Genomic DNA, 24,395 nt, shown 5'->3' with positions numbered 1-24,395 from the left:
GCCAAGGTCACGTGCATCTAGAGCGTCAATTACTAAGTGGCCTTAGAATTCAGGCCACAATTAACCTGATGGTCAGACAATTACAGTTCTTAGCATGTGAACATGTGAGAGACGTTATGCCGAAACCCCTCCGAGTACTTCCTAATGGGTTGTATTCCTTCGTGGTGGTATATATTGGATGATATTGAGATATCTGATTGATTTTCCCATCTACATTTTTGTCCTCCACTATACGCCGTACTTTTGGTCCTCCCGTCGTTTGTTTCCCTCGGAGCTTTCCTCACCGGGGTCCGAAGAAAGAACCCGCAATACCAACCCCACAGAATCGGGAATTGGTCATATGCGCGAGACAGCTGTGGTGCTTATATTGAGCCTCTTCCGACATTCCCTCGTCCGGCATGCATCAACAATAGCACGAATTTCCTTCGTCGCGTCCTTCATCTCTGGATTGCTCTTATCTCGCCATCCATCCTAGCCCTTTCTGCCACGGGAGGGCCACGAAAAGGGTTCCAGGAATCGGGCTCGGAGATAATTTCTGATACCGAACTTATATACCCCAACAACATCACCCACGAGACATTCATTCGACATGTCGCACTCAACAAAGCAGCTCAAGAAGGCTGCGCGCATAATTCTTGTTGGTGCGCCGGGGGTGGGAAAGGGTACACAGTCAGAGCGTCTGCTGGCTCGGTTTCCCCAGCTGGCCTCAATCAGCTCGGGAGACCTCCTGCGCGAGAATGTGCGCCAGAGGACGCCACTTGGTGAGTTGCGTCTATAAATCTTCCCTGCCTGATCTCTTCCTTCGGGAGAAGCAATTGCATCTAACATTTCCAACAGGCCTTGAAGCCGAAGCCGCAATGCAATCAGGCAATCTGGTGCCAGACTCGATGATTCTTAGCCTGATTTCCTCCGAATTGAAATCCAAGGGCTGGCTCCCTCCCTCGTCACCTTCTGATTCCTCCTCCTCAAACTCTGTCGAAACCTCGTCCTCTCAGTCCTCCACCTCAACTCCTACCCTATCACCCTCCGCTTCATTTATCCTCGATGGCTTCCCCCGAACCGCCGTTCAAGCAACCAGTTTGGACAGTCTAGTCCCGGTGAACTTCGTCGTGAATCTCATAACGCCGCCTTCTGTCATTCTCGCTCGCATTGCATCCCGCTGGGTCCATGAGCCCTCGGGCCGTGTCTACAATACAGATTTCCACGCGCCAAAGGTGCCCGGAAAGGACGATGTCACAGGCGAACCATTGACGCAAAGAGAAGATGACTCCATTGATACGTGGAAGCAACGGCTGCGCAAGTTCGAGGAGACTAGTAGGGCTCTCCTCGAGCATTATGACCGTCGTGGCTGCCTCTGGCGTGTGGAGGGCAATTCGAGCGATGAAATTTCCCCTCAATTATTCGCGGAAATTGAGCGCAGGTTCTGCTAAGAGCATAATTGATCCTGGGCATGCAAACGCATTCTTAATTGGGCTGCATCATTACTAGGCGCGTGCATCACGGGGTTACCAGACCCTTGGTATTATTATTACCTCTCTTTATGACTCGGGGCCGAGGGGTCTCGACTTGAATACTTTGTATATTTACAGCGACTACCGCAATTGGTGTACGATATACCTACCTAAATCCGGATTGAACTGAATTCTATCTACCGTAACCCACAAATACTGCGTAAAATTACAACACGGTCATGATTCGTCTTATCATGTACATATCAAAACACATCTCCCATCAAAGAATGAGAGGCACCGACATCTGCGGCTATGATTTATTACCGCCATTGTCAGAGGGGTCACCCATTCCCATCCGATTCTTATACTCCCTCGGGCTTTCCCAATTAGACCCATTACGGTGATAATCCTTCCAGAGACCCCTGGACCGTGCTTTCGCCCACCACTCTGCGCGGCGGTACTTCTGTTCCAGCTTTTCGCCTCCAAACTCGGCGCCTACCTTGGCTTCGTATATCGTCGCCAGGCCACGCTTCAACATCTCATATGAGACATCCCTCCGACGGAATGGGGGAAAGTCAAAGGCGCGCCGGACGGATACACTAGCCACGACACGACTGTACTGGTCCTGACGGTGGACGGAGGCCCGGACGCGACGGCCTTGTAGATAGGAGGTGAGCCACTGGTGGGCTTCGCGGGCGAATGGTTGCTCGGGCCGGCCGAAATGCGCGAGTTCGGGGGCATCTATGCCTGCTAAACGGATGTGAATCTAGCAGGGAGTGAGGATGTGTCAGTTTGCATAGTTGATCGAGTTGAAGCTGCGTTGGCAACAACCAAATGGACAGGGATTGAGAGACGAACGGTATTATCTTTCAGCTCTTTCTTCGTAGTAGGAATTTTCTTCCATGGTAGCCAGCCCCATCCCACAAGTCGGCCACCAGGCGTGTGGAATATCCGGAAATTGTCACCATCGCCAACACTGGTCACCTTTCCGAAGATGGTGCGGCGCCGGAGGAACGAGGGTGAGATGCTAGGCGCGTCGGGGATACGGCGCAGGTAGGTGCGGTGAAATCGCACAGCTAACAATATGCCGCTTGTCAAGAGTACGGTCGATATGAGCGTCCTGGACTCTGTGAAGCCGGTCCAGGACAGACCCGAGTCGGACTTGTTTGTCGTCGGTGTGGGGTAGGTCGACGCGCTTGAGGAATTGGAGGTGCGCTCTGGATGTTGTTTATCGTCATTGCTTGACTCGGTACTCCATGGTGGCCATCGCATGACTACACATAGCCCTGTGGTATGGCAGGATGTGACGTCGAGCAGGTGGGAGTTATTCAAGGAAGAGTGGTGATCACCGCGGCGGAAGCTTTGAGTTGCCGCCGCCGATCGTTGCCTCAGATACGTACTTAATTGTATGACTGGAGTCCCTGGGCCCACCACGTGGTGCAGACAATTGGTTATTTATCCATATTCTTCCACTGGTTTTACTCTTTTGGCTTCAAAGAAAATTGGTTTGAGCATTCAACGGACCGAGTTAAGCTACAAACCGAGCATTTATGTACAGTCTATCTCAATTCCAGCGTATAAACAGACGCGTTTCTATTGCATCAGGCGTTCCCCATGATCAAGAGTCCAAATATCCCATGACAATTCAAGAGGTCCGAAACAAGAAAACAGAAAGGCCAGCACGCCATAGACCAAGACATGTAAAAAGTCTTCGAAGTAACATGTTAATGGGGCACAGAAGAAAAAGGACGTAAGTAAATGGGGGTACATAATCTATTTCAGGGTTGCAGGTAGGCTGGTCTTAGCCTTAGCTGCCGCAGAATCCACTGCCTTTTGCAGCTTCTGCTTCTTGATCCGCTGGAGGTAGGCAAAGAGGAGAATGAACATGAGTTCCATCCTAAAACAAATGTTAGATCAAAGCTTCAACACGGCAAAGAGATGGAAGACTTGAGAACATACCGCTCCTTGGTCATCATCAACAGACCCTGCACCAACAGACCTTTCGTGATCTGAGGGCCAATACCCTTGAAAAGGGAGAGCACGCCCTCATTCTCGATGATATACTTCATGACCTCACCAAACGTCTTGAAGGGCTTGCCTTGTCGACCAGGTGGGGGGCGAGACTGCAGACCGACCTTGGCGACGATGAGAGGCTGAGTCACAATGGTTGCGAGGGCCTTGGACATGGCACCGAGGACTACAATGTTTGTTAGTAGGGTTATACCCAATGGCTCCAGAATAGGGTACACTCACGGAAAGCCTCCCAAGGCTTAAGGTTATTCTTCCCCGGGAAAATGACCTCCTTCAGGCGCTGATAAGCTCCGTAGGTAATGGCGGGGTTGACGACCAGAATCAAACTGGCCTTGAGGCCGCGCCACAGGCCGGACCAGCCGTCCTCGCTGTCAACGACCTCCCGACCGGTCTCAATTAATCCCTTCTTCTCGCCCTTGGGCTGTGTCTGCTGACGAGTGGTGATCACTGCCACGGGAATGGTGAAGACCTGAGCGACGGCACCGGCCACTGCACCGAGAGACAGCTCGACCGCAGTGCCAGGGTTCGTCGAGCCCCTGTTGGAAGCCATATACAGCCCACGGACAACGCTGTACCAGTAAAAGTAGGCGAAGTTGGTCGAGGCAACTCCGAGCAGCGAACCGGCAATTCCAGAGTAAAGGCCCGTAATACCCTCCTTCTCTACAATCTTCGTGATGGCATCCACAGTCCCGTCATAGTGCTCGACTGCGTTTTGTTCTTCGGCGCCTTTCGTTTGCTTGACTTGAACCTGCAATTTCGTCTTTACACTGTACAAAGCGAGCGCGGTCAGTAAATTCTTGCGCTTTTGATAATCTTGGGGGCCCCTTCACTCAACCGGGGTGTTTCTCACAGGTCCAATGGGTATACCATGGCATTTGCCAGAACGGCGCCCGTTGCGCCCGCAACGGCGCTTCCCCATGGGGAGAGGCGTACAGGCTTGGATTGACCAGCCATGATGTATATTGAATCGACGCGCTCGACGACGTCTAGCAAGTGATGTAGGGAAGGAGAAGTCCGTTGAAGCGGCGGACGTGAAGGAGAAAGCGGAGCGGGGCCTCTAACCGACAGACGCTTGCTCCGAAGACGGAAGAAACCAAGGACAAATAACAGATAGGAGACAAGAGACTCGATCAGGGGGTTCGTAGAAGAAGATCTCGGAGCATCACCAGGATACTCAAGATCATAGGAACCGATGTCACCCGAAAAGAAAAGTGGCCGAGCCTCGAAACCGGAATGGCACAGGCGCTGGGCAAAAGCACCTCGGCGCTGCGGTGAAGCGCTGCGAGCCGAGGTTCCTTCGGAGGTAAGGTCGGCCTGGACAGCTTAGGTCAGCCTTCAATCCGGGGACTCTTGAGCTAGTATGCTACACAGCAGCATATCCTCCGGCGGGTCCTGGGTAAATTGCTCGGATTGGAACGAGAGTCTACTGAATTGTCTATCCCGAGATTCGACCACGTATCGGCGGTGATTCTGGTGGTGGTAGGAGAGGCCGATGGCTTTTAGGTCAGCCATTCTTTGCGGGGCACGTCGGCTTCCAACCACCGGCAAGAATCCCACTTGGTAGTTGACTCTCCAGCGAGGAGGATCGGCCTTCCCAGCGACCCCAGCGCAAGTGCAAGCCATGTCTAGACCCCACGGGGCTACGCTGAATTTGCATATTTCCCAGGCGTTGGTAAATATATGGCACCCCCTTCTACCTTATTTCCCCAGACTGGAGCAATGGAGCTGCGGAATGGCTAATCGGCAGTTAGGAAGCCGAAGGGGCGATAGCCTCCGCCGCCTCTCAGAAAGCGGCTCTGGAAGCTGCCATCAATGCCGCTGAACATTACATGAAGGCCTTGAGTCTCGCACCATCGAACGATAAGGTTCAACTCGATGCTAAATGCAAGGAACTCATCACCCGTGCCGAGCGGATCAAGGCGGCCGGAGACTGGCAATCGGCGGCCCGCCAGAAACCTGTCTCCAAGCTACAGCCACCCACGTCCAAGCGCAAGCTCACCACTCGTGAAGAGATCATCGTGTTAGAGGGAGCAAAGCTTAATGGATTTATCTTTCCACCATGGGAGCGCCCACCAGCATCAGCTGAATTCGAACAGCCATTCACGTATGTTCGGAACGAGTGTTGTTTAAACATTCGTCTTGTCTGACCCTTTTGACAGGGATTCTCCCGATCTGCAACTCTCTGGTTGTCAAGAGGAAATATTTGCTGGGTGGAAGCGACCATCCGATTTACTACATGCCAGAAATGTCACAAACCAGACACAAGATGCGGAGATGCCTGCGATGTCTGTAATGGGGACATCTGATCTTGTTCAAGATGTCTTGACCGATTGCTCTGTAATTGCAAGTCTATGTGCAACTACTTCTAGGTCAGAGCGAGGGCTGGGAAAGGTATGTACCCAGTCTCTGGTAGCACTAGGGTTAGTTGGACTGACAGAAGTAGCATGCTTCGCCATCCATGTATCCCCGTGAGCGTGGCTCAGACGAACCAGCTCTCTCCCCATCAGGGAAATACATTTTCTGTTTCTACTTTAATGGTGCCTTTCGAAAAGTCGTTATAGATGACCGGTTGCCATCCTCAAATACTGAACGACCACTTCATGTGATTGACCGCAATCACTCAAATTTCCTGTGGCCTGCCTTGGTTGAAAAGGCATACCTGAAAGTCCGCGGAGGCTATGATTTCCCCGGGAGTAACTCAGGGACTGATCTTTGGGTGTTGACCGGCTGGGTCCCTGAGCAAGTCTTTCTCCATAATGAGGATGCCACGTCAGACGAGATCTGGAGGAGGTTATACCAGGCCTTCTCCTATGGTGATGTTGTTTTGACTATTGGAACTGGCAAACTCACCGAAAGGGAACAACAAGGTCTGGGCTTGGTCAGCGAGCATGACTATGCCATTCTCAACATGAAGGAGAACGACGGACGGCGTCAGTTCTTGCTCAAGAACCCATGGGCAGGCGCAGAGCCTAGCATCGTCCATACTGGCAGAGTTGACCCTACAGACTCGGAATACCCACCATCCCCTCTGTCACCGGGGACTTTTTGGATGGACTGCGAGCAGGTCTTTCAAAATTTTGAGAATCTTTATCTTAACTGGAACCCTGGCCTATTCAAGTATCGTGAAGATATACATTTTACATGGGATCTTTCACAAGGACGGGCTCTATCAGGTTGCTTTGTTAGGAACCCCCAGTTCTCTGTCTACAGCGAAGAGGGAGGGACGGTCTGGCTGCTCCTGGGCAAGCACTTCAAGACAGATGACCATAACTATCTAAAAAGCGAAGGCAGAGAACTTGGTTTTATCAGCATCTATATATTCCAAGCGGGTGGTAAAAGAGTGTCCCTGAATGATGGTGCTTTACACCGTGGGCCCTATGTCGATTCACCAAACACTCTCATGAGACTCGAAATGCCTCCACGGACAACTTACACCGTCGTGATTTCGGAGCAGTCACTGCCATCAACCAACCAGAACTTTACACTCTCGGCATTCTCGACATCTCCAGTATCGCTGGCTCCCTCAAGAGACAAACACATGTGTGTGAGGAAAGTGAGCGGCTCCTGGACAACATTGACAGCTGGTGGCAACGCAGAGTCTGCACGATACTCTTCCAACCCGCAATTCAGTCTTGAAGTTTCTGAGAAGACCGACGTGTCAATTCTTTTGGAATCGAACGAGGCTGAATTAGCAACGCACGTGAAGCTCTTCTGGTCCAACGGCCAGCGCGTCGCCAGAGTTCGAAGCCGAGATATCATTGCAGACAGCGGCGACTACCGCCGCGGGTGTGCATTGGCTGAAACAAAATCACTCGACAGGGGGCTGTACACCATAGTATGCTCGACCTTCGCGCCCGATCAACTCGGACGCTTCGAGCTCTGGATCTCATCCTCAATTCCATGCGTGGTGCGACCGCTAGCCTCTGAATCAGCTGGACGCCGAAGAACGGTCTCTAGTATCGGCGTTCTGACACCAGGAAAAGACCGCATGCTGGCGTCTTTGCGAGTATCGCGGATGACCCGAATCAAACTGATTGCCAAGAGTAAATTGTCAACGATCGGGTCTCGCTCTGTTGCCCCATCGCCTGTCTTGATGACCGTGGAACTGGGCCAAGGTCCATACAAGAAGACACTAGCTGTTTCGGAGGATGGCACCCATTGTGATGCTCCGTCTGGGGTGCGTGTAGATGACTTCGATCTCTCACCAAGTCCCGACTTACACAGGAAGATTTGGATTGTCATCGAGCGCATTGGAGGGCCTGGTGGGCAAGTGGAAGATCATTTTGAGATTGAGGCTCTGGCTGAAGAGCGAGTGGAGATTGGTGAGTGGATTGTTGACGATGCTTGAATCTCAGTGACTCGCTGAGTATAGTGTGTGGATGAGCTGTTTACTTTGGAGGCCATTACAATGCAAACTCAACCTGCCTGCCAAATCTACTATTGCATCTTTGCAGACACGAAACGGGCCCTTGGGGTCTTAGTATGATGAGCTGTACGAAGCACTAGATGAAGATACTGCCTATCATCACCTCAGTCCAAACATGTAGTATGAAACTCTCGATATACGGTTTCGAAGCCAAACGGACCATAACGTTACAACTAATAGCCAGCAGGAGTGGTCTATAATTTCATTTTAGTAAAAAGTCAGCCATTCCAGAATTCAAAATCCCAGGGCCTATTTTTTGGAGTAAAACTATGCAATAGAAATGGATTAAAACCAAGAATCGCGTGGTTTATGATGAGTGGACCAGGAGCTTCCCAAAGCAGATAAGGTTGGTCTTTATCGCATCTCCGCACGGGCGGTGGGATTCCACTCCAAACGTCATCTGGCCTCGAGCTCTCTTTCCACCACGTCCCTGCGACAATCTCAACCATGGCCAGCAGTATTCCGGCAGCGCTGCGATCCTCTGATGTTGGGCGCTTTGCCATCAGGGCAGCGCAAATTGAAAAGGCAAAGCCTGTGGTCGCCTACTGGTGTGAGTGGTGCCGCTTTCCCCGCGATGCGACCCCCAACTGATCAGAGTCCACCATGCGATAGGCCATTATCATATTGTGAACCAAATAATCGAGAGAGGGCTTCACAACTCCGACGATGAAATCAAAACCTACACTACCAACCTCGTTGACAGTCTGGAGCAGGTTAGTCGAGCTGGCAACCCCCGCATCGCCTCCGCCCTCTGCTGCCTGCGAAACCTGGTGACTAACCACATGTTCACTGGAAATAGTTCAAAAGCAAGAACTCCGAGAACGAGGCTGTAATGGATAATGATGCGGCCAGTGCTTATGTCGAGCAATTTGGACTGGAGATTTTCAATCGCGCCGAGGCTGCTATGACCGCCAATAAAGTCACCAAGTGAGTGTCCAAATGCAGCCAGCTAGCTAAACGCCTACTCATATATACCCAGGCAAACTGCCGATACGTTCCAAGCAGCCGCTATTTTCCTCGAACTATGTCAGATCTGGGGGGAGCTGGACCCTGAGATTGCAGGAAGGATCAAGTTCGCCAAATACCACGCGGTCCGGATCGTGAAGGCCTTCAAGGCCGGAGAAGATCCCAATGCCACGAACCCCGCACCGAAAGCAGAGGAAGAAGAGGTGACAGTGGCCGATCCAGAAGTGCAGGCGTTTGATGAGTCCGTGGCAGAGCAGGCCTCGAAGCCACGGCAAGCATCCGTCGAAGAAATTCCAGACGAGGCTGATCGTCTCAGCCGCCAATTGGCACATCAATCTACCTTGGATGAGTCGTTGCACCCATCTCGGACCTCGTCAATGCCACGGGTCCCCGCCGCTTCGGAACTCGAGATCCCTTCTGTACCCAGCAACCCGCCTGGTACTCCGGGAAAAGCGAGGGACATTAACCTGCCAGAAGCAGGTGGACTGGACCTCCCATCCACACCCGGAACCATTGGTGGCAAAATCAGCGGTCCAGCTCCTGTCATAGATCTCCCAGATACGCCAGGATCTTCCGATCTTCATACCGCTCACGCACCGACTCATTCCAACGCCTTCCAGTCCTTCCCTCCTCCATCTGCAACAAGTCCATCCATCGAGGCCCCAAACCCCGGTGGTTTCTACAACCCAAGTGCTAGCACCCATATTCCTCCTCCAGCAGCAACTTCCTCGGTGCCTGCTCCAGTTGCCCGTGCCCCTGTTGCACCAGCTCCTGCAGCTCCAAGTCAGCCCTCGCACCTCGTGGATGATCATAACATCTCTCTAGCACAGAAACATGCTCGCTGGGCAGTCTCTGCTCTTACATTTGACGATGTGGACACGGCGATCAAAGAGTTGAAGAATGCTTTGAGATTTTTAGGCTCTGAATGAGCTGATGCATTGTGAAATCGAACAGTCTGATAATCCATGGTGATGTTGAGATATCTTCCATAACATGCATATATTCCTTGTTCTTCCTTACCTTCCCCATATTGTCCGATTACAGTACGAGGGGAAATTCTCGCTTTATCATTAAGAAGTCTCCTCGAAAGCTCCCTACAAGTTGTCAGCCATCGTTTTTGCCAGCCTTGTATGATACAGTGTTTCCGAGAAACGATTGTCACTGCCTACACTCTTTCATGTCTACCACTGAAGTACTTTTGGAGTAATCGGAAATTCCTTGTGATCTCGGCTATACATCTTAAAGTACCGGATTATTGAACATAAAAGAGGGATACATGGTGAAACTGTAGTGTGTCCTCTAGAAGCCTGTTCTCTTCCTTGGAGAACATTCTGAGATGGCGTTGATACTCCTACATAGCTTGGATGTTAGGCATGATTTATTGGTAGTATTTCAAGTTACGAGACAAACATCGTGTTAGAGGTTTTCTTGTGATATCAAATCTTTGGAATGACACTTGCTCTGGCAGTTACGAAGGTTAATGTTAGGCGATCTCTCATTGCCTCCAAGATCTCCTAGGTGGCTGGCGACTCTTGTCAATATTGTGTTTACTGTTTACTTCACTCACCCACAATCAAAGTCCCCAGTCAAGGTTGTCACCTTTCTTCGTCGTTTCAGTTTGCTTTACAGGATCTTACCATTATCGTATCCACATCTGCGCCCAAATTAAACATCGCGGATTAACCCAGCATCACCTTCCTTTGAGACCCTCCACCACCTGACCATGGAAACCCACAGCACGATGATCAACCCACCTCGTTCGACCCGAAATAGTATCCCTCCCTCCTTCCCAGAGGAAATGGATGCTCTGACAAGCTTCATCGACGACAAGACCCTGACACCGAGAAGCAAGCTGGACGAGTTCCGCCGCTTTTTTGACTTCAAATCAGAATTCTGGAACAAGTTCCACAGACAGATCAAGGAGCATGTCTTGCTCACTTCTACTTGGGCAGAGATGCAGCTGAGCGAGACCAACCGCGAAGCCGTTGCTGCGACATTTCTGGAACAGGTGGGGTCTGAGTTCTGGAGCAAAGAGAATCAGGAAAAGTATTTGCTTGAGGATCACATCAAGAATGGGCATGTTTGTGCCTACCCCCGAGACAAGAAGACGTGGGTGATACGGTCATGAGTACACGTTGCAAGAAGCGGCCCCTGAGCTGACGTTGACTAGAATGATCAAGGCCCTCGCATTCTTGCTGGAGAAAGACGCCAAGAATCGACGGGGGTCGGTCTCGCAGGACGTAAGCTTCCCTAATTTGAGGGTCTTGTTTCCTATCTGTGTGTTGTTGGTGAGACTGTTTGATGATAAACAAGATTAGGTACCCCAGGCTCAAAGCAGCAGCAGCCCTCTGCCGGACCCGCCTCCTTCAGGCTGTGAGGTGACTGCAACAGTGAAGAAAAGTAGCAGTCGGGCATCGACTCCCACAAGGTTGTTCAGAATACCCAAGACTCCCAAGACCCCTAAAACCCCTCAGGCCACGCAGAGTATGAGAAGCACGAGTGTCGCGCGAGAAAGCAGGACTCTCAACAGTCCAGCCCCATCCACTCCGACCCCAGTGACCCGGGGGCTTCTGGGCACAGTCGAGAATGCACGGGTATCATCGGCCGTTGCGACTCACGCCGCTCCCAGCCATGAAATCACCCAGCTTTGTTGCCAAGGTAGGTCGACTTGACATCATACATCTATGTGCAGTCCGTATTGCTCACTTGTTAAACAGTGAGCATGGGTCTGGCAGAGAATTTCTTCACTCAGTTTTCAGACATTGCCCCCAACACTCTCGCAACTTACTTCCTCGTGCAAGAGCAGGGAAACCAGGGCGAGCCAGTCTGCGTGCCCTTCCGGAATTTCGAGGACTACAAGACAAGCGACGAATTCCTGGACGAAATGGAGAAGCGATGCTGCGAGCATGACCCCAGTATGCTGCAACTTTTCGAGGACGTATGGAAATTCTCGCATGCAGTGGTTCTGCTGCAATGGTCGGGTGTTTCTTTCATGATGCGCCGCGAGACGGACGACCTCCAGTCGCTGGCCAACCGTATTGGTTGTGCGTGGCGGGCAAAGGAGAATGGGGAGTTGCAGGCATTTGAGTTTGTGATTCGGGTGACGTTGAAGAAGGATTGAAAAGCAGACCAGCTACATCCGAGAAGAGGGGAAGAGGCAAGAGGGATGAGTTGACGAGAACGAGGCCAACGGGTTCCGCAGGAATGCATATTTCCGCAGAAATGGAGCATGATGGGAGGGGAGAAGATGATGTAGCGTACTCCGTAGACAAGTCCGTCCAGTCGAGTAACCCCAGATCCGAGTAAAGTTAAGGATTGCACAGATGTTTGGGTCCGGGCAGATCCCAATCCCTTAGTTCCCTTTCGATCCAGTGCTACCAGTACCAGTACCATGGGGCTGCAGGCGCTGCTCACCCCGAGGACTTCGACGTCACTGGGCGACTCCGATGCGCTCGGGGGCTTCGAATCAGCGGCTCGCCAGGGGGGGGGGGGGGGGGTCTCCACTATAGCCCACTTAGCGCGGCGACTATAGATCACCGGCGTCGTTAGAGCGGTTGAAGCGGAGGCCCTTGGCAGGGGAGTGGGCTCGCGAAGTTTGGAAACAGCCAGGGAGTGTGATCTTCCCGAATTTTCTAGCGATGGCGTTAGCGTGCCCTCCTTTGGGAGTTGGTTCTTTGGTTCTGCCTTGGAGAGAGAGGATCCTGGTCGCGAAGGTGGATTTCACGGAGTAAAAGTGGAGGATGAAAGATGGAGATGGGGATGAAGGGGAATTCTGGAAGCTGGAAATTTCCGGTCAGAAAGGGAAAGGGGGAAAAAAAAAGGGAGAGTGTCCCCCCAAACCAAAACGCACGATGGCGATTTAGTCGATTTAGTCGATTTAGTCGATTTAGTCGATTTAGTCGATTTAGTCTTTGGCGCCTTTCCCTTTGCCCCCTCCTCCTCCCTAAACTCCCCTCGCTTCCTTTTGGGATTTCTCGATTCGTCCTATTCACAACTCTCCCTCTCTGCCTCTCTCTCAACCCCCCCCCCCCCCCCCCCCCCTTCTCTTCTACTCCTCCCCTTATTGCTTGTTTCCCCCTCCCCCCCCCCCCCTCCGTTTGGAAACTTTGGCTGCGGGCCGTTGCGATTGTACCACAATCCGTTCACCATGGCCGACGCCAAAAAGCCTGCCGTCTTGATCATCGGAGGTCTCGGTACGTATTGTTTCCTCCTCCTCCTCTGCCCTGTTTCGCCCGCCTCGTTCCTATTCCTAGGGTAAGTCATACTCTCAATACTAACCATGCTCGTCGGCAGGCTTCATCGGTCGCCATCTCGCCCTTCACATCCATGAGAACAACCTGGCCTCCGAGGTCCGCATTGTCGACAAGGTCTTGCCGCAATTAGCCTGGTTGGCGCCCGAGTTCGAAGAGGCATGCTCCAAGGAGAGGTTTGTACAGGCTGACGCCAGTCGTGAACGTAGGTTCCACCCCCGCCAAAACGACGACTGTTTACTGTTATCTGTGTGATTACATCGTCGGACCCAACAAGATGAACTTACACTCGATGTCTTTGCTACAGAACATCTACCCCGCATCTTCGACCGCGCCAATGGCGAAGAATTTGACTACGTGATCAACTGCGGCGGCGAGACTCGCCATTCCCAGCCCGACGATGTCTACGAAGCCCGCAGCTGCAACCTCAGCATCGCCCTGGGCAAGGAATGTGCTAAACGCAGTATCCCCGCCTACGTCGAGTGCTCGACCGCACACGTGTACAAGAGCGGATCCTCGCCGCGCAAGGAAGGTGACAAGGTGCAGCCGTGGCACAAGCTGGCGAAATGGAAACTCAAGGCCTCCGATGAGCTCCTGAAAATTCCCGGGCTGCAGTATTGCGCCCTCCGCCTGCCGCATGTCTACGGCGCTTACAACCCAGGCTACTTTGCCATGGCCATCTGCCTGGCCCGCGTGCACAAAGAGATGGACCAAGATCTTGAGTTCTTGTATACCAAGGATGTCAAGGTGAACACGCTTCATGTCAAGGATGCGGTCAATGCGCTGTTCACGGCAGCGGAGTGGCGCGCCAAACAAGGCAAGCTCGACCGCAATAACGGTTCAATGCCAGCGTTGTTCAAGGACCCCGCTATGCCCATTGCCTTCAACGTCGTCGACCACAACGACACTTGCCAGCAGCACGTTGCTAAAGCCATGGCGGAGGTATTCGACCTCAAGGTCTCATTCCTTGGCTCTCTGGCCTCGCAGCTGGCCAAGATGAACTTGGACAATGTGGTGGACGATATGAACGAAGTCAGTCTGCAAGAGTGGGCCGACCTGGTTGCCAAGAGCAAGATCGAGCGGCCCGGGCCCATCGGCCCGTTCTTGGAGCTTGATGTGCTCAAAGACCAGGACATGTCCATTGATGGCTCTCTGTTCGAGTCCACGACCGGCTGGAAGCCCAAGTACGAGCACTTTGGCGCCGACAGCGTTCGCGAGATGGTCGAGAGTTACAAGCGGATGGGCTGGTGGCCATAAACAGGTTCAACTGCCTTTCCTCTCATCTCGCTCACGGTCTATTGCATTCTCTCGTCTTTTCGCATTATTGTTCACGGTCTCCTTCCATCGTGGAGAGAGCCCTCGGTCTCCACCGCATCGCATCGCATTGTGTCTGCAAATACAACCATTTCCCTCGCTTTGACACGACACGACACCTTTGATGACTGATTCCTTGTCCACAACTCCACCCTTCAACCAGGCTTTGGCCCTTCTGCATTTTTCTTGGATTCCCAGATTCCCTTATATACCGACATGGTCCAGGCGCGCACGCTGGATCGCATATCTGATTCTGTACTAATGATCCTGATTCCATTGTGCGGGAATTTTTTTTTTTTCCATTTCTTGCATATATCCTCTTTTCATTCTCAATCTCAGTTTCATTATTCTGACCGAGCCTGCATTTCTGCATCTTGAGCCTTTCCTCCTTTTCTGTGGCCGGTTTATCTTCCATCATTTTTGGCCTCTTTGGGCATGGCATCGTGCCTGTATTGGCACTTCTTTTGGATTTGTATGTACTTTAGAATTTGATTTGAATACTGTCAGTCCTCATCTACTTCTTGGCTGGTGAATGGTCACTGACCCAAGACTATCTTAGTGCATCCAGTCAAGGATGTCGAAGGAGATCTTCGGGGGTCGGCCGTTCCTCGGGACTCATTTTCATCAACGCCAGCATAAATGAAACAAAGTGCTCTCTGACCTCCTGCTCCAAACCTGGCGTAAAGGCATAATGACATAAGCCCCGATCTATCCATGGAGCCAGCATCCTTAACCCTCCCTTCGGCATCAAATACGGACTGAACGATATCCGGATTCCCTTTCTCCAGTAACGACTTGGGGGAAAGGACCGAGGAGACTCACAATCTCTGCTAGATGCACTCTGAGCTCGTAATGACCGTCGGGAGGAACCGCCCCACTGAACATGCGTATCGCGCCGAAGAGTTCTGGGAGGACGGCACAGAGCTTCCACAGGTCGTCCGCTGTCCCGTACCATTTGCACTGAGAACCTTGAGGGCAAGGAACTCTTGCGAGTCGCATTCCCTGTACTTCGCTATCATTGCCATGGATAGATAGACGGACTACCAAAGGGCCAACTTACTCTCTCTGAAGGTCTTGGACAAGCCAAATAGTGGAATAGACACCGTATCTAGTCTTGTTTAATATCATATACCTATTGTGGTATACATCGCCGACATAGACTGGGTGAAATCCACCGGATCGGTGCGCTGTTCTTCCTTCTTCGATATCCCCTTAGCGGGCCTCCGCGGCCTGTCAAGGCGATGGAGACACGGGGAGATTCGACTCCTCAACAGTGGCCATAGCTACCGCTGCCAGATCAATCCGTTAGGTGCAAGTGATCGAAAGTCGATACAAGACGGGGATGTGAGCTGGACAAGATCACAAGATGTCAATACTGGCGGTGTGTGCCTGATGCCCGATGTATAGTTTTTTAAGTTAGCTTTGGCACCTGTCCGCTGATCTTTTTTGCTTGTCCTAGCTTTGCACCTTCATGAGATATCATGAATTGAACTATGAACTTTGATCTTCACCTGGCCGTTAAAGCGAAACCATAACCATCGAATCCTCTTCCGCGATCAACAGATCTGAGCGAACTCGTTATATTGGTTAGTTGTCCAGCTCTTCCCCTCGGAACAAAGACCGCTGCTAGCAGCAGTGGCAGACCTGGTAGACGATATTTCCATTCATTTAGGTAGTCAATCAAACATCTTGCTCTCAGCTTTTTGGAAATACTACATGGTTTTTGACAAATTCCGCGTCGCTGACGTAGGTTCGGCTGGGACGCACGAAGTAGTACCCTGCCCACGTCTCCTCTTCCTCGATAGGCTCTTGTTAGCACTTTGTACCAAAGTAGACTCTCTTAGTAAGTGATCGGGCTGCCATAACGGGTGCAGGGTCTCTCTGGTTTCTGCTGGTAATTTGGGATTCCAAACGTGTGCAGTTAAAAAAGGGACCGCGGTACCGTAGCTTCGTCTACTCTTTAGAAATTCATTAAGGACATGATAAAAATACATTGCGATCTTCCATTCTAGCCAGTTTAGGCTCCTATGGACGGATCAAGAAAGACTGCGCTGGATGCAAAGGCAATGTGGCAATCAAAACAACCGAAGTTCAATGCAATGCGACTTGAGTCTTTTTTTTGTAGGTGTTTTTGGTCTTTGTATATGTGAAGTGTCTCAAGAATGCCATAAATGGCATTGGGCGTGGACAATGTGATGTGAAAACCCCGGTTATTCCTCGAGTGTATGGACACGAAGGTGGATAAGCATTGAACCACCGGGAGAACCGGGAGTCATGCTTCTAGAACAAAGGCAATGAAAGAAAGGATGAACAAGGTGCAAAACAAAGTCACCTCTCCACTGTCCATGGCACGAAGAGGCGAAAGGTGATAGTGTACGGATAATCAGGACTGTACAAGGCAGTTCGATTGCAGGTGAAAGAAATTCAGAATTCCCAGTCCTCATCAACGGATTTGATGGCCCATTCGAACTTCTCACGGAGAGCCTTGGAGAAGAATTTCTCGATGGGCACGTTGAACTTCTTACTGAACACGACCGTGAGGCGAGGGTCGATGTAGTTCTTAAAGACACATGTTAGACAAATCCACAGTATTCTCATGAAATAAAAATCCAAAACTCACAATTTTTGAGGTACCCAAGGCAACCTCCTTGTTGTCTTCCTTATCCTGGGCCTGAAGCAACATTGTATCAATGCGCTGCTCCAGCTTTTTGATGTTGCCCTCGATTTTTTCGACAGTAGGACCACGACCTTCAGCCTCAACCTTTCCGGTCTTGTTCTCTTTGTTGTATTTCTTCTCCAGGTCTTTGACGGCACTCAGGCGTTCAGTAAGCTCTGATGCCTTCATTGCCTTCTCGCCATCCGCCACACGTTTCTCATTGTCCTTTTCAAACTTCTTCGTGATCTTTTGAGTTGTCTCCTCGACCTTGAAAGCTTGGTATTCCTTCACCCACTCGGTGGTCAAGTCCTCATCAAGCTCGAAGAAAGAAGCACCCTTCTTCTTCTTTAGGGAAGGCTCTAGGTCGAGCATCTGCATCTTCAATCGCCACCTTTCAAAGCGGAGTCCCTTGATCTAAGACAATGAAAACTTGTTAGACTCTCGACACAACAACTCTGGTTCAGGCAAGACCTACGCGTTCACTCATCTTCTCCATCTGATTGGCGTGAGCAGCTCCAACTGTCCGCTTGTGGTTACACAGAATGGCGACCCGGCGGTTAGCATCGTTGTAGGCCTTGATCTTCTCGGGAACCGTGCCAGAGGCCTTCAAGTCCTTGAGCAATTCGCTCATGGTAAAGGAAGCATTGTAAGTACGGAACACCTTGGCGGTAAGGCCAGTCATGTAGTTCTGCAAGTGCTTGTTGAGGGCGGAAGTCTATGATATGTTAGCCGAATCCATGAGTGTTGTTCAGAAAGCAGGTTTTCGCACAGTCAGACGGTCAAAGATCTCGTCTCCATTCTTCTTGGGCGCCTTCTTGAAGATCTTCAAGTTCTTGAAAACTTGAGGGTCAACCGTAACTTCATCGTAGAACCGAATACTATCTTTACCCAGGAAGTCGAAGACGACGGTCTGAGGTGGCTTTAGAGTAATGTTCTCGTACTTCAGCGAGCAGCAGCCGACGGTCTCTGCCTCGTCTTCACCCTTCTCGTTGCCAGCACGCAGAGCAAATTTGTCAATAAGATAGACCGCAGTTGCCTTCTGACGTTCCACCATGAGGTCGTTCTTCATGTTCTTCGTATAGTCCCTGCGAATCTTGTCGATGTGCTTCTTGAGCTCGCGGGCTTTCTCGAACTTCTTGTAGTCGCTTTGGCCCTTGACATCGGAATTGGCAGCCAGCATGACATATTTGTAGTTACCATTAATGTTCTCCTGCCACATCGCAAGCCACGTGCCCTCCTGGTCATGCTTCACCTCCTTCCACTTGTGACCGGGAGGTGGCGGGGGGACTTTAGCTTCTTTGCCAATATTGATAGTGACTTGCTCAGGTTGCACGCGGGTCTTCACGCGTCCAGTCTTTGGGTGTTCACCTCGGCCACGGAACAGCGAGGGCGGTTCCACACGGAAGTTGCCGACTTTTTGTTGACGCCCATCCCAAATGCATGTCATGTAGGGAGCTTCTTGTTCATCCTTCTCCGCCTTCAGACGCTTCTTCTCAGCTGCAGGCAGATTCCGCTTCTCCTCGCGCTGTGCATCATAGTACTCAAAAATAGGCTTGAAGTCACATTTGGCGAACTCTTTGATGTCGACCTTGTTGCCCTTGGAATCCTTGGCACCACCGGTTTTCTTGAGGATGTCTTTGAAATCCGTAAAGAAGTTCTTTTGGAAGACAGGGTTCTCCACGTTGTGCGTCGAGTTGAGCATGCTTCCGAAGAAGCCAGCAACTTCCTCGGCCTCGGGATGGAGAGTTACGGGGACACCATCGTACCTCAACTTGACATGGCTGGGCAAGGGCTCGTATGGCGGAGGGAAGACGACACCGTTGTGTTCAAGGGTCGTCCACTTCTTGGTCCCATCGCCATTGGTAGGGTCTTCCCACCAGCGATAGTCTTCCTCCCCTTCTTCCACATCCTCACTCTCTGCCTTCACCTTGGCTTTGCTCTTCTTCGGAGAAATCGGTTCGGCCTTGACTTTCTTCACAGAAGACTTGTCATTCCCGGGTTCCTTCTTGACGCCATTTACTGCCTTCTTGGCCGTAGCCACAGGTTTGGCTTTGGAGGCTGAGGGCTTGCGCGCAAGGGTGGCCACCTTCTCGGCCCGCTTCTCAATCTTCTTCTTCTGCGCGGTGAGTTTCCGCTCAATTGGGACGTCGGAATCGGATTCTTCGCCAATAGCGGTCTCAGAAGCCTTTGGAAGCTTCCGTCCGTTGAGGGCCAGAGGGACGTCATCATCCGATTCAGGGTCTTCATGTTTGACCGAGGTTCGCCGGCGTTTGCTCTGAGGACGGTCAGTCGCTGAAACCAAGAGACATCAAAGTTGCAAAATAACTGCTATTTCGGGCCAAAGTATATCGTACCAAGGGCTGGTCATCTTCGCTGCTCTCAGGCTCGGCATATGACTTCTTGTTGTCAATGCTTGCCCGAGACTTGCGCTTGCTCAGGGCAGGCCCATCCACGTCCTTCATTTCAACGTCTTTGCCTCGCACGGGGCCGAAGCGAACTGACATGCCGGGATCGAGATCGCCGTTTGTCATGGGAGACTTGGTTGAGGAAGTGGCTAGAGAGAAAGACAATTGCATATGTTAGTTTAGCTCAAGATCAATGTGACCGGGGATATGTATTATCAATGACAAGGCTGAAAGTGAGATGTAGCCGAGAGAACACGACGATGCAGGAATATGTGATGTGATGCGATGAAAGGTGTCCGCGAAGGCAATAAGAGCCGAAGGGTGTATATGCTGCGGCGTCACACGGGGGGTAAGGCTTACCATTGGCGCGGCCGTTGGCGCGCACGAGAGGAATGTCTTCCTCAGAGGAGCTCATGGTGTTGGCTCGACAGCCCAGCAGGCGCACAGTAAGATTGGTGTGAGATAAGCGACCACGGTGGTTGGAAAAGAGTCCTCGTGCGCCGAGTCGTGCAAACCGAGCCGCTTGATAGAACGAACTAGTAAGGGAAATTCTGACCAATGAAGACCAGAATCGAGTTCAACAGAGGTGAGGAGGCATCAATGGTGCGCAGAGCGAGGGGCGTGGGGGAAGAAACTCGAGGAGAAGGAGGAAGAGATGAGCGCGGAGTTGAGTAGAGAAGAGAGGGAAGGAGAGGAAAGGAAAGTTAGGAAGTTTGGGGGGGGAGGAATGGAGGGAATGGAATGGAAAACGAGGCCTTGACCTCATTCTGCCTGAGGCCACAAAACACAGTCCCAGATTTGCCCGAGTGGCTGCCTGGAAACTCAGGCATGACACACACAAAACTTGCCGACTGTTCAGGTGTCCTCAGGCAGTAAGGCTCCGAGGCCACAAAATTACGCCGGAAGTCGGGACAGCACACCGTAGACCCTCACCCTTTTGGGTTTAGCGCAGGAGCGGCAGCCAGGAGTTCGACTTCGCACTTCCCGACAGTCCCAGCATCGACAGCAAAGCGAGGCCTCTGCAACCCTGCCCTGCTCCCCCTCCCCTCTCTCCGCAGTTCTTTTCTGCTCTCTACCACCTCACCATCCTCTTCACAATGTTCTCCCGTACCGTCCGCCCGGCCGTTCGGGCTGGCAGCGCTGCTGTCGCTCGGTAAGTCTTCTTCCGATGCCCGCCTCGTGGGCAGGTCCTTTCACCCGACGCATTCGAAACCACCACCTCGATACTGCCCTCATTGAATAGATTATCCTACTCCGCAAAGGAAAGCTCAATTGATTACTGACGCATATTCAAGCACTGCCCCGACCAATGCCGCCAACTTCGCGACTCTGCGTGAGATTGAGGGCCGCCTCAAGTCCATCCGCAACATCGAGAAGATCACCAACACCATGAAGATCGTTGCCTCGACCCGTCTCACTCGCGCCCAGAAGGCCATGGATGAGTCCCGCAACTACGGTCAGACCTCCAACACCGTCTTTGAGCAGGCCGAGACCAAGCCACTGGAGGACAAGAAGACTCTTTACGTCGTGGCCAGCTCCGACAAGGGTCTTTGCGGTGGTATTCACTCCGGTCTCTCCAAGGCTACTCGCCGCCTGTTGGCTCAGAACCCCGAGGCCGACGTCGTCATCCTCGGTGAGAAGGCCAAGGCTCAGCTGTCCCGTGTTGTCTCCGACAAGATCCTCCTGAGCTTCGCCAATGTCTGCAAGGATATCCCCACTTTCGCCGACGCCCAGGCCATCGCCGACCAGATCTCCCTGCTGCCCACCGACTACACCAGCGTCAAGATCGTCTACAACAAGTTCATCAACGCTCAGAGCTACGAGGCTACCACCGTCGAGGCTTTCTCCGAGGAGGCTATCACCCAGTCTGGTAGGTTCTTTCTATGATCCATTAAAGCTCCCTGGTCTCCATGACTGAACAATTTATCTTTTCCAGCCAACATCTCCGCCTACGAGATTGATGACGAGGCTCTTGCTGGTCTCCGAGAGTACGCTCTTGCCAACAACCTCTTCTGGGCCATGGCTGAAGGCCACGCCTGCGAGATTTCTGTATGCCTCTGTCACCCTTTCCCTACAATGAAACTAGTTTCTGACCAATCATTAGGCTCGTCGCAATGCCATGGAGAACGCCTCCAAGAACGCTGGTGAGATGATCAACAAGTTCCAGATTCTGTACAACCGTCAGCGTCAAGCCGCCATTACCGGTGAGCTGGTTGAGATTATCACCGGTGCCACCGCCTCTGCCGACATGTAGAAGCCTTGATCTGCTTCTATGGGACGAAGTCACCTTCAGTGTAGACTTGTTGATATTTAGATCGACCCACCGTTTTTGTAAAATCAGTGTCAATCCATCCAATTTCTTTTGTGGCTTTCGGCCGATTTAGTTGGCTGATGGCCATCATCTACCTCTCAGATTGGCCAGATGTCTCGCCTTCATAGCATGTTCCTCTCTTCCTGGTAAAAGAGTAAGCTCAATTGCCGCAATCAACTGGGGTAGTCCTGTCCAGCTTCCTGGTCCCACGCTTCCGATCGTAACCTCCCCTTGCCCCGCTTGTCCCTTCACGACTCTCTGCAATCGTGCGACTTGATAACAAGCACTACTCTCACCTTTTCAAACTGCCCAACTCCTTGCGAGTCTTCCTCCAACCTATTCCTGTCTCCTTCACACACTCAGGTACGATCCGTCAACGTCCCAACACCGCAGCCACTGTTGTTGCCAACTCTTCAGCCTCTTTAAGATCACCAAATCCTCATCCAAAACATGTTTTCTACAACTCTCTGAACCGTCAAGATGTCGACAACAAAGTTCGTCGATTATTATGCTATTCTGGGTGTCACACGCCAAGCATCGATGAAGGAAATCAACATTGCCTGGAAGAGATTCGCTCTTCAGTATCACCCAGACAAGAGCCCTCGTAAGAACACTGATGAGAAATTCCGAAAGGTAAGTCAAACAGGCTTGACCACACAACTACCTCTCTCTCACAGCCCTTTGGATCCTCTCCATGAATATCGAGAGCTGACAGATTCCACATCACAGGGCCGAGAGGCTGTAGAGACTCTCCGTGATCCTCGACGACGTGACGAGTACAACAGAAGACTCGAAGCCCATCATCCCCTTAATCAGATGAGCAACACAGGCTGGGATTGCGGTCCACCTCAGACGTCTTCTGCCTCCTCCCAGCCAATGGATCCTCACTTCCAGAACTACGATGAGCCGAGAAACGGGGCGGAGCCCGAGAACAATCAAAACAAGGCCAGCCCTGACAACGGCTCCAACGATCCAAACGATCCATCTCGCAGAAGGACTTGGAAACAGATGGAAAAGATCTTCGAGACGGTGAAGATGAGAGAAAGGAGCGCAAAGCGGCAGAGGGACAGGACACACCCTGGGCTCCAGCTGAACCAAACTTTCACCAACCTGAAGCCGACCCAGAGATGCACTCATTCGAGAATGGCTACTACCCCTACGTTTATCATCAGGCGCAAGCTGAAGGGGCTCAGACTATCTATGGAAAGGGAAAGATGGCGGGCGAAATCAACGAGCCGGTTTCTCTGGGTCAGTTTCTGAAGAATTATGTCAAGAGGACTGGTACTCGCGGTAGACCAGGCATCGCATCTCGTCGTCGGTCGACTTTCAAGGGAAGTGTGAATACTTGCGTCCAAGGCAGCCCCAATCGCAGTTACCAATTCTCGAATGCTGGTTCTTCGTCCGGCAGCGATGACTGCTCGAACGAATCAGGTGGAGTGCGCCTTGCTGAGTTTGAGACTCAGGATGAGGGCGAACAGACACTCTATTCTGACTGTTACGATCCTCATCCTACTGTTCCAAATCTTGACCCGGCCAGCTCCAACCCTCGCTCCAGCTCAATGAGCACAGAGCAGCCTACCTGGGAGAGTATGCCTTCCGTCAACAATGACAACGCCCAGTGGCCCTTCCACCGATTCGTCCCGTACATCAAGGCCAAGTTGAATGACCCCAGTGGGCGTTACACGCCTGATGACATGCATCAAGAGCTCCGCGGTCTCGTTTTGGACCCTGTCTCTGTGTATTTGGAGAACAAACGTCTCTCTCGTTCCAACGCCAGCCCGGCACCCGTCACAGGCGGTAGTTCCACTTGCTCCCATCTCGGTTTCTGGCACAAAGACTTTGGTCAGCCTGAATGTGACAAATGTCATCTCTTGAAGCCCCTCTATACCCTGGTATGCCCGGGTTGTGGCTTGAAGAGATGCGTCCGGTGCAAGTTTGAGGGTTACGAGATTTAGAGGGTGTTTGAGTGAGTAGTTGATCACGAGAGCAAATGGGGTTCTGCTCAGTCTTGTGTAGAGGGCATCAGTTCGGGAACGATGGAAGGCTACAACGCACCTAGATTCGAGGGGGGAGATCTACTGACATTTTATGTCCTTGATATCTGATTGCGTGGTTCAAAGATCATGGTAGTGGTACTCCAGGATCAAACAATGAGTAATTGAACGTGTTTGATTAACTATTCCATGCCAATAATCAAAGCCTTTCGGCACAATTAATGTTATCTTCCATTCGACGTCTCGAGCACGCATAATGTCACATCCTTCTCGTTAAGTATCAGCTATAAGAATTAAATGTTCCCACCTCGCGACCTTGACGGATTGTTTCCCACTGTTCACTGTTTCCATATGACGGATCTTTGACAACTTGAACAGAGATACCACCAAGTTTTTCTTTAGCGACTCTGCCGTCTCCCAACTCAATGAATATCATTTCCAGACCGTGCCAAGCACACAAAGGTAATGTCAAGGGATTCTGTCAGCCTCGGGCTTTGTGCGTCATGGTCAGGCACTCTGCAGTCTCTGAAAGGACTGGTCTTGGGACCGAGTAGCTCCACTCATGGGTTGGTATCTTGTGGATTTGTGTGT

At 51.6% G+C, this 24,395-nt stretch overlaps 11 protein-coding genes across 11 annotated transcripts; 8 read left to right on the top strand and 3 right to left on the bottom strand.

Annotated features, from left to right (window-relative positions):
• Positions 1-589: 589 nt before the first annotated feature.
• N7458_008334 (adenylate kinase ADK2) lies at positions 590-1,430 on the top strand (the record flags this gene model as incomplete). Its single annotated transcript, XM_056911716.1, has 2 exons — positions 590-761; positions 838-1,430. The coding sequence occupies 2 exons, from the start codon at positions 590-592 to the stop codon at positions 1,428-1,430; spliced, it is 765 nt and encodes a 254-aa protein (XP_056764542.1).
• Positions 1,431-1,761: 331 nt separating this feature from the next.
• Positions 1,762-2,723, bottom strand: N7458_008333 (thermonuclease family protein; the record flags this gene model as incomplete). Its single annotated transcript, XM_056911715.1, has 2 exons — positions 1,762-2,217; positions 2,310-2,723. 2 exons carry the CDS (start codon positions 2,721-2,723, stop codon positions 1,762-1,764), a joined length of 870 nt encoding a protein of 289 aa, XP_056764541.1.
• Positions 2,724-3,224: 501 nt separating this feature from the next.
• N7458_008332 (putative peroxisomal carrier protein) lies at positions 3,225-4,436 on the bottom strand (the record flags this gene model as incomplete). The annotated part of the gene is made up of 4 exons (XM_056911714.1): positions 3,225-3,348; positions 3,411-3,648; positions 3,705-4,249; positions 4,333-4,436. 4 exons carry the CDS (start codon positions 4,434-4,436, stop codon positions 3,225-3,227), a joined length of 1,011 nt encoding a protein of 336 aa, XP_056764540.1.
• Positions 4,437-5,103: 667 nt separating this feature from the next.
• Positions 5,104-7,830, top strand: N7458_008331 (calpain-like protease PalBory; the record flags this gene model as incomplete). Its single annotated transcript, XM_056911713.1, has 4 exons — positions 5,104-5,154; positions 5,234-5,586; positions 5,642-5,873; positions 5,926-7,830. 4 exons carry the CDS (start codon positions 5,104-5,106, stop codon positions 7,828-7,830), a joined length of 2,541 nt encoding a protein of 846 aa, XP_056764539.1.
• A 525-nt stretch (positions 7,831-8,355) lies between these two features.
• N7458_008330 (uncharacterized protein) lies at positions 8,356-9,803 on the top strand (the record flags this gene model as incomplete). The annotated part of the gene is made up of 4 exons (XM_056911712.1): positions 8,356-8,458; positions 8,521-8,621; positions 8,708-8,835; positions 8,888-9,803. The coding sequence occupies 4 exons, from the start codon at positions 8,356-8,358 to the stop codon at positions 9,801-9,803; spliced, it is 1,248 nt and encodes a 415-aa protein (XP_056764538.1).
• Positions 9,804-10,597: 794 nt separating this feature from the next.
• On the top strand, positions 10,598-11,995 carry N7458_008329 (uncharacterized protein; the record flags this gene model as incomplete). Its single annotated transcript, XM_056911711.1, has 4 exons — positions 10,598-10,983; positions 11,045-11,162; positions 11,193-11,532; positions 11,592-11,995. 4 exons carry the CDS (start codon positions 10,598-10,600, stop codon positions 11,993-11,995), a joined length of 1,248 nt encoding a protein of 415 aa, XP_056764537.1.
• Positions 11,996-13,021: 1,026 nt separating this feature from the next.
• On the top strand, positions 13,022-14,381 carry N7458_008328 (NAD-dependent epimerase/dehydratase family protein; the record flags this gene model as incomplete). Its single annotated transcript, XM_056911710.1, has 3 exons — positions 13,022-13,067; positions 13,168-13,329; positions 13,432-14,381. 3 exons carry the CDS (start codon positions 13,022-13,024, stop codon positions 14,379-14,381), a joined length of 1,158 nt encoding a protein of 385 aa, XP_056764536.1.
• Positions 14,382-15,290: 909 nt separating this feature from the next.
• Positions 15,291-15,473, top strand: N7458_008327 (uncharacterized protein; the record flags this gene model as incomplete). The annotated part of the gene is made up of 1 exon (XM_056911709.1): positions 15,291-15,473. One exon carries the CDS (start codon positions 15,291-15,293, stop codon positions 15,471-15,473), a length of 183 nt encoding a protein of 60 aa, XP_056764535.1.
• Positions 15,474-16,862: 1,389 nt separating this feature from the next.
• Positions 16,863-19,914, bottom strand: N7458_008326 (DNA topoisomerase 1; the record flags this gene model as incomplete). Its single annotated transcript, XM_056911708.1, has 6 exons — positions 16,863-16,997; positions 17,059-17,508; positions 17,570-17,809; positions 17,864-19,369; positions 19,449-19,648; positions 19,860-19,914. The coding sequence occupies 6 exons, from the start codon at positions 19,912-19,914 to the stop codon at positions 16,863-16,865; spliced, it is 2,586 nt and encodes an 861-aa protein (XP_056764534.1).
• A 682-nt stretch (positions 19,915-20,596) lies between these two features.
• On the top strand, positions 20,597-21,753 carry N7458_008325 (F1F0 ATP synthase subunit gamma; the record flags this gene model as incomplete). The annotated part of the gene is made up of 4 exons (XM_056911707.1): positions 20,597-20,652; positions 20,795-21,369; positions 21,436-21,548; positions 21,604-21,753. 4 exons carry the CDS (start codon positions 20,597-20,599, stop codon positions 21,751-21,753), a joined length of 894 nt encoding a protein of 297 aa, XP_056764533.1.
• Positions 21,754-22,290: 537 nt separating this feature from the next.
• Positions 22,291-23,765, top strand: N7458_008324 (uncharacterized protein; the record flags this gene model as incomplete). The annotated part of the gene is given in 3 exon segments (XM_056911706.1): positions 22,291-22,443; positions 22,540-22,839; positions 22,851-23,765. The coding sequence occupies 3 exon segments, from the start codon at positions 22,291-22,293 to the stop codon at positions 23,763-23,765; spliced, it is 1,368 nt and encodes a 455-aa protein (XP_056764532.1).
• Positions 23,766-24,395: the final 630 nt, after the last annotated feature.

This window comes from Penicillium daleae (assembly GCF_028827525.1).
Source record: "Penicillium daleae strain IBT 16125 chromosome Unknown utg000007l_segment0_segment0, whole genome shotgun sequence".
In the NCBI taxonomy this organism is placed as follows: domain Eukaryota; kingdom Fungi; phylum Ascomycota; class Eurotiomycetes; order Eurotiales; family Aspergillaceae; genus Penicillium; species Penicillium daleae.
This window is presented reverse-complemented; position numbering and strand designations above follow the sequence as displayed.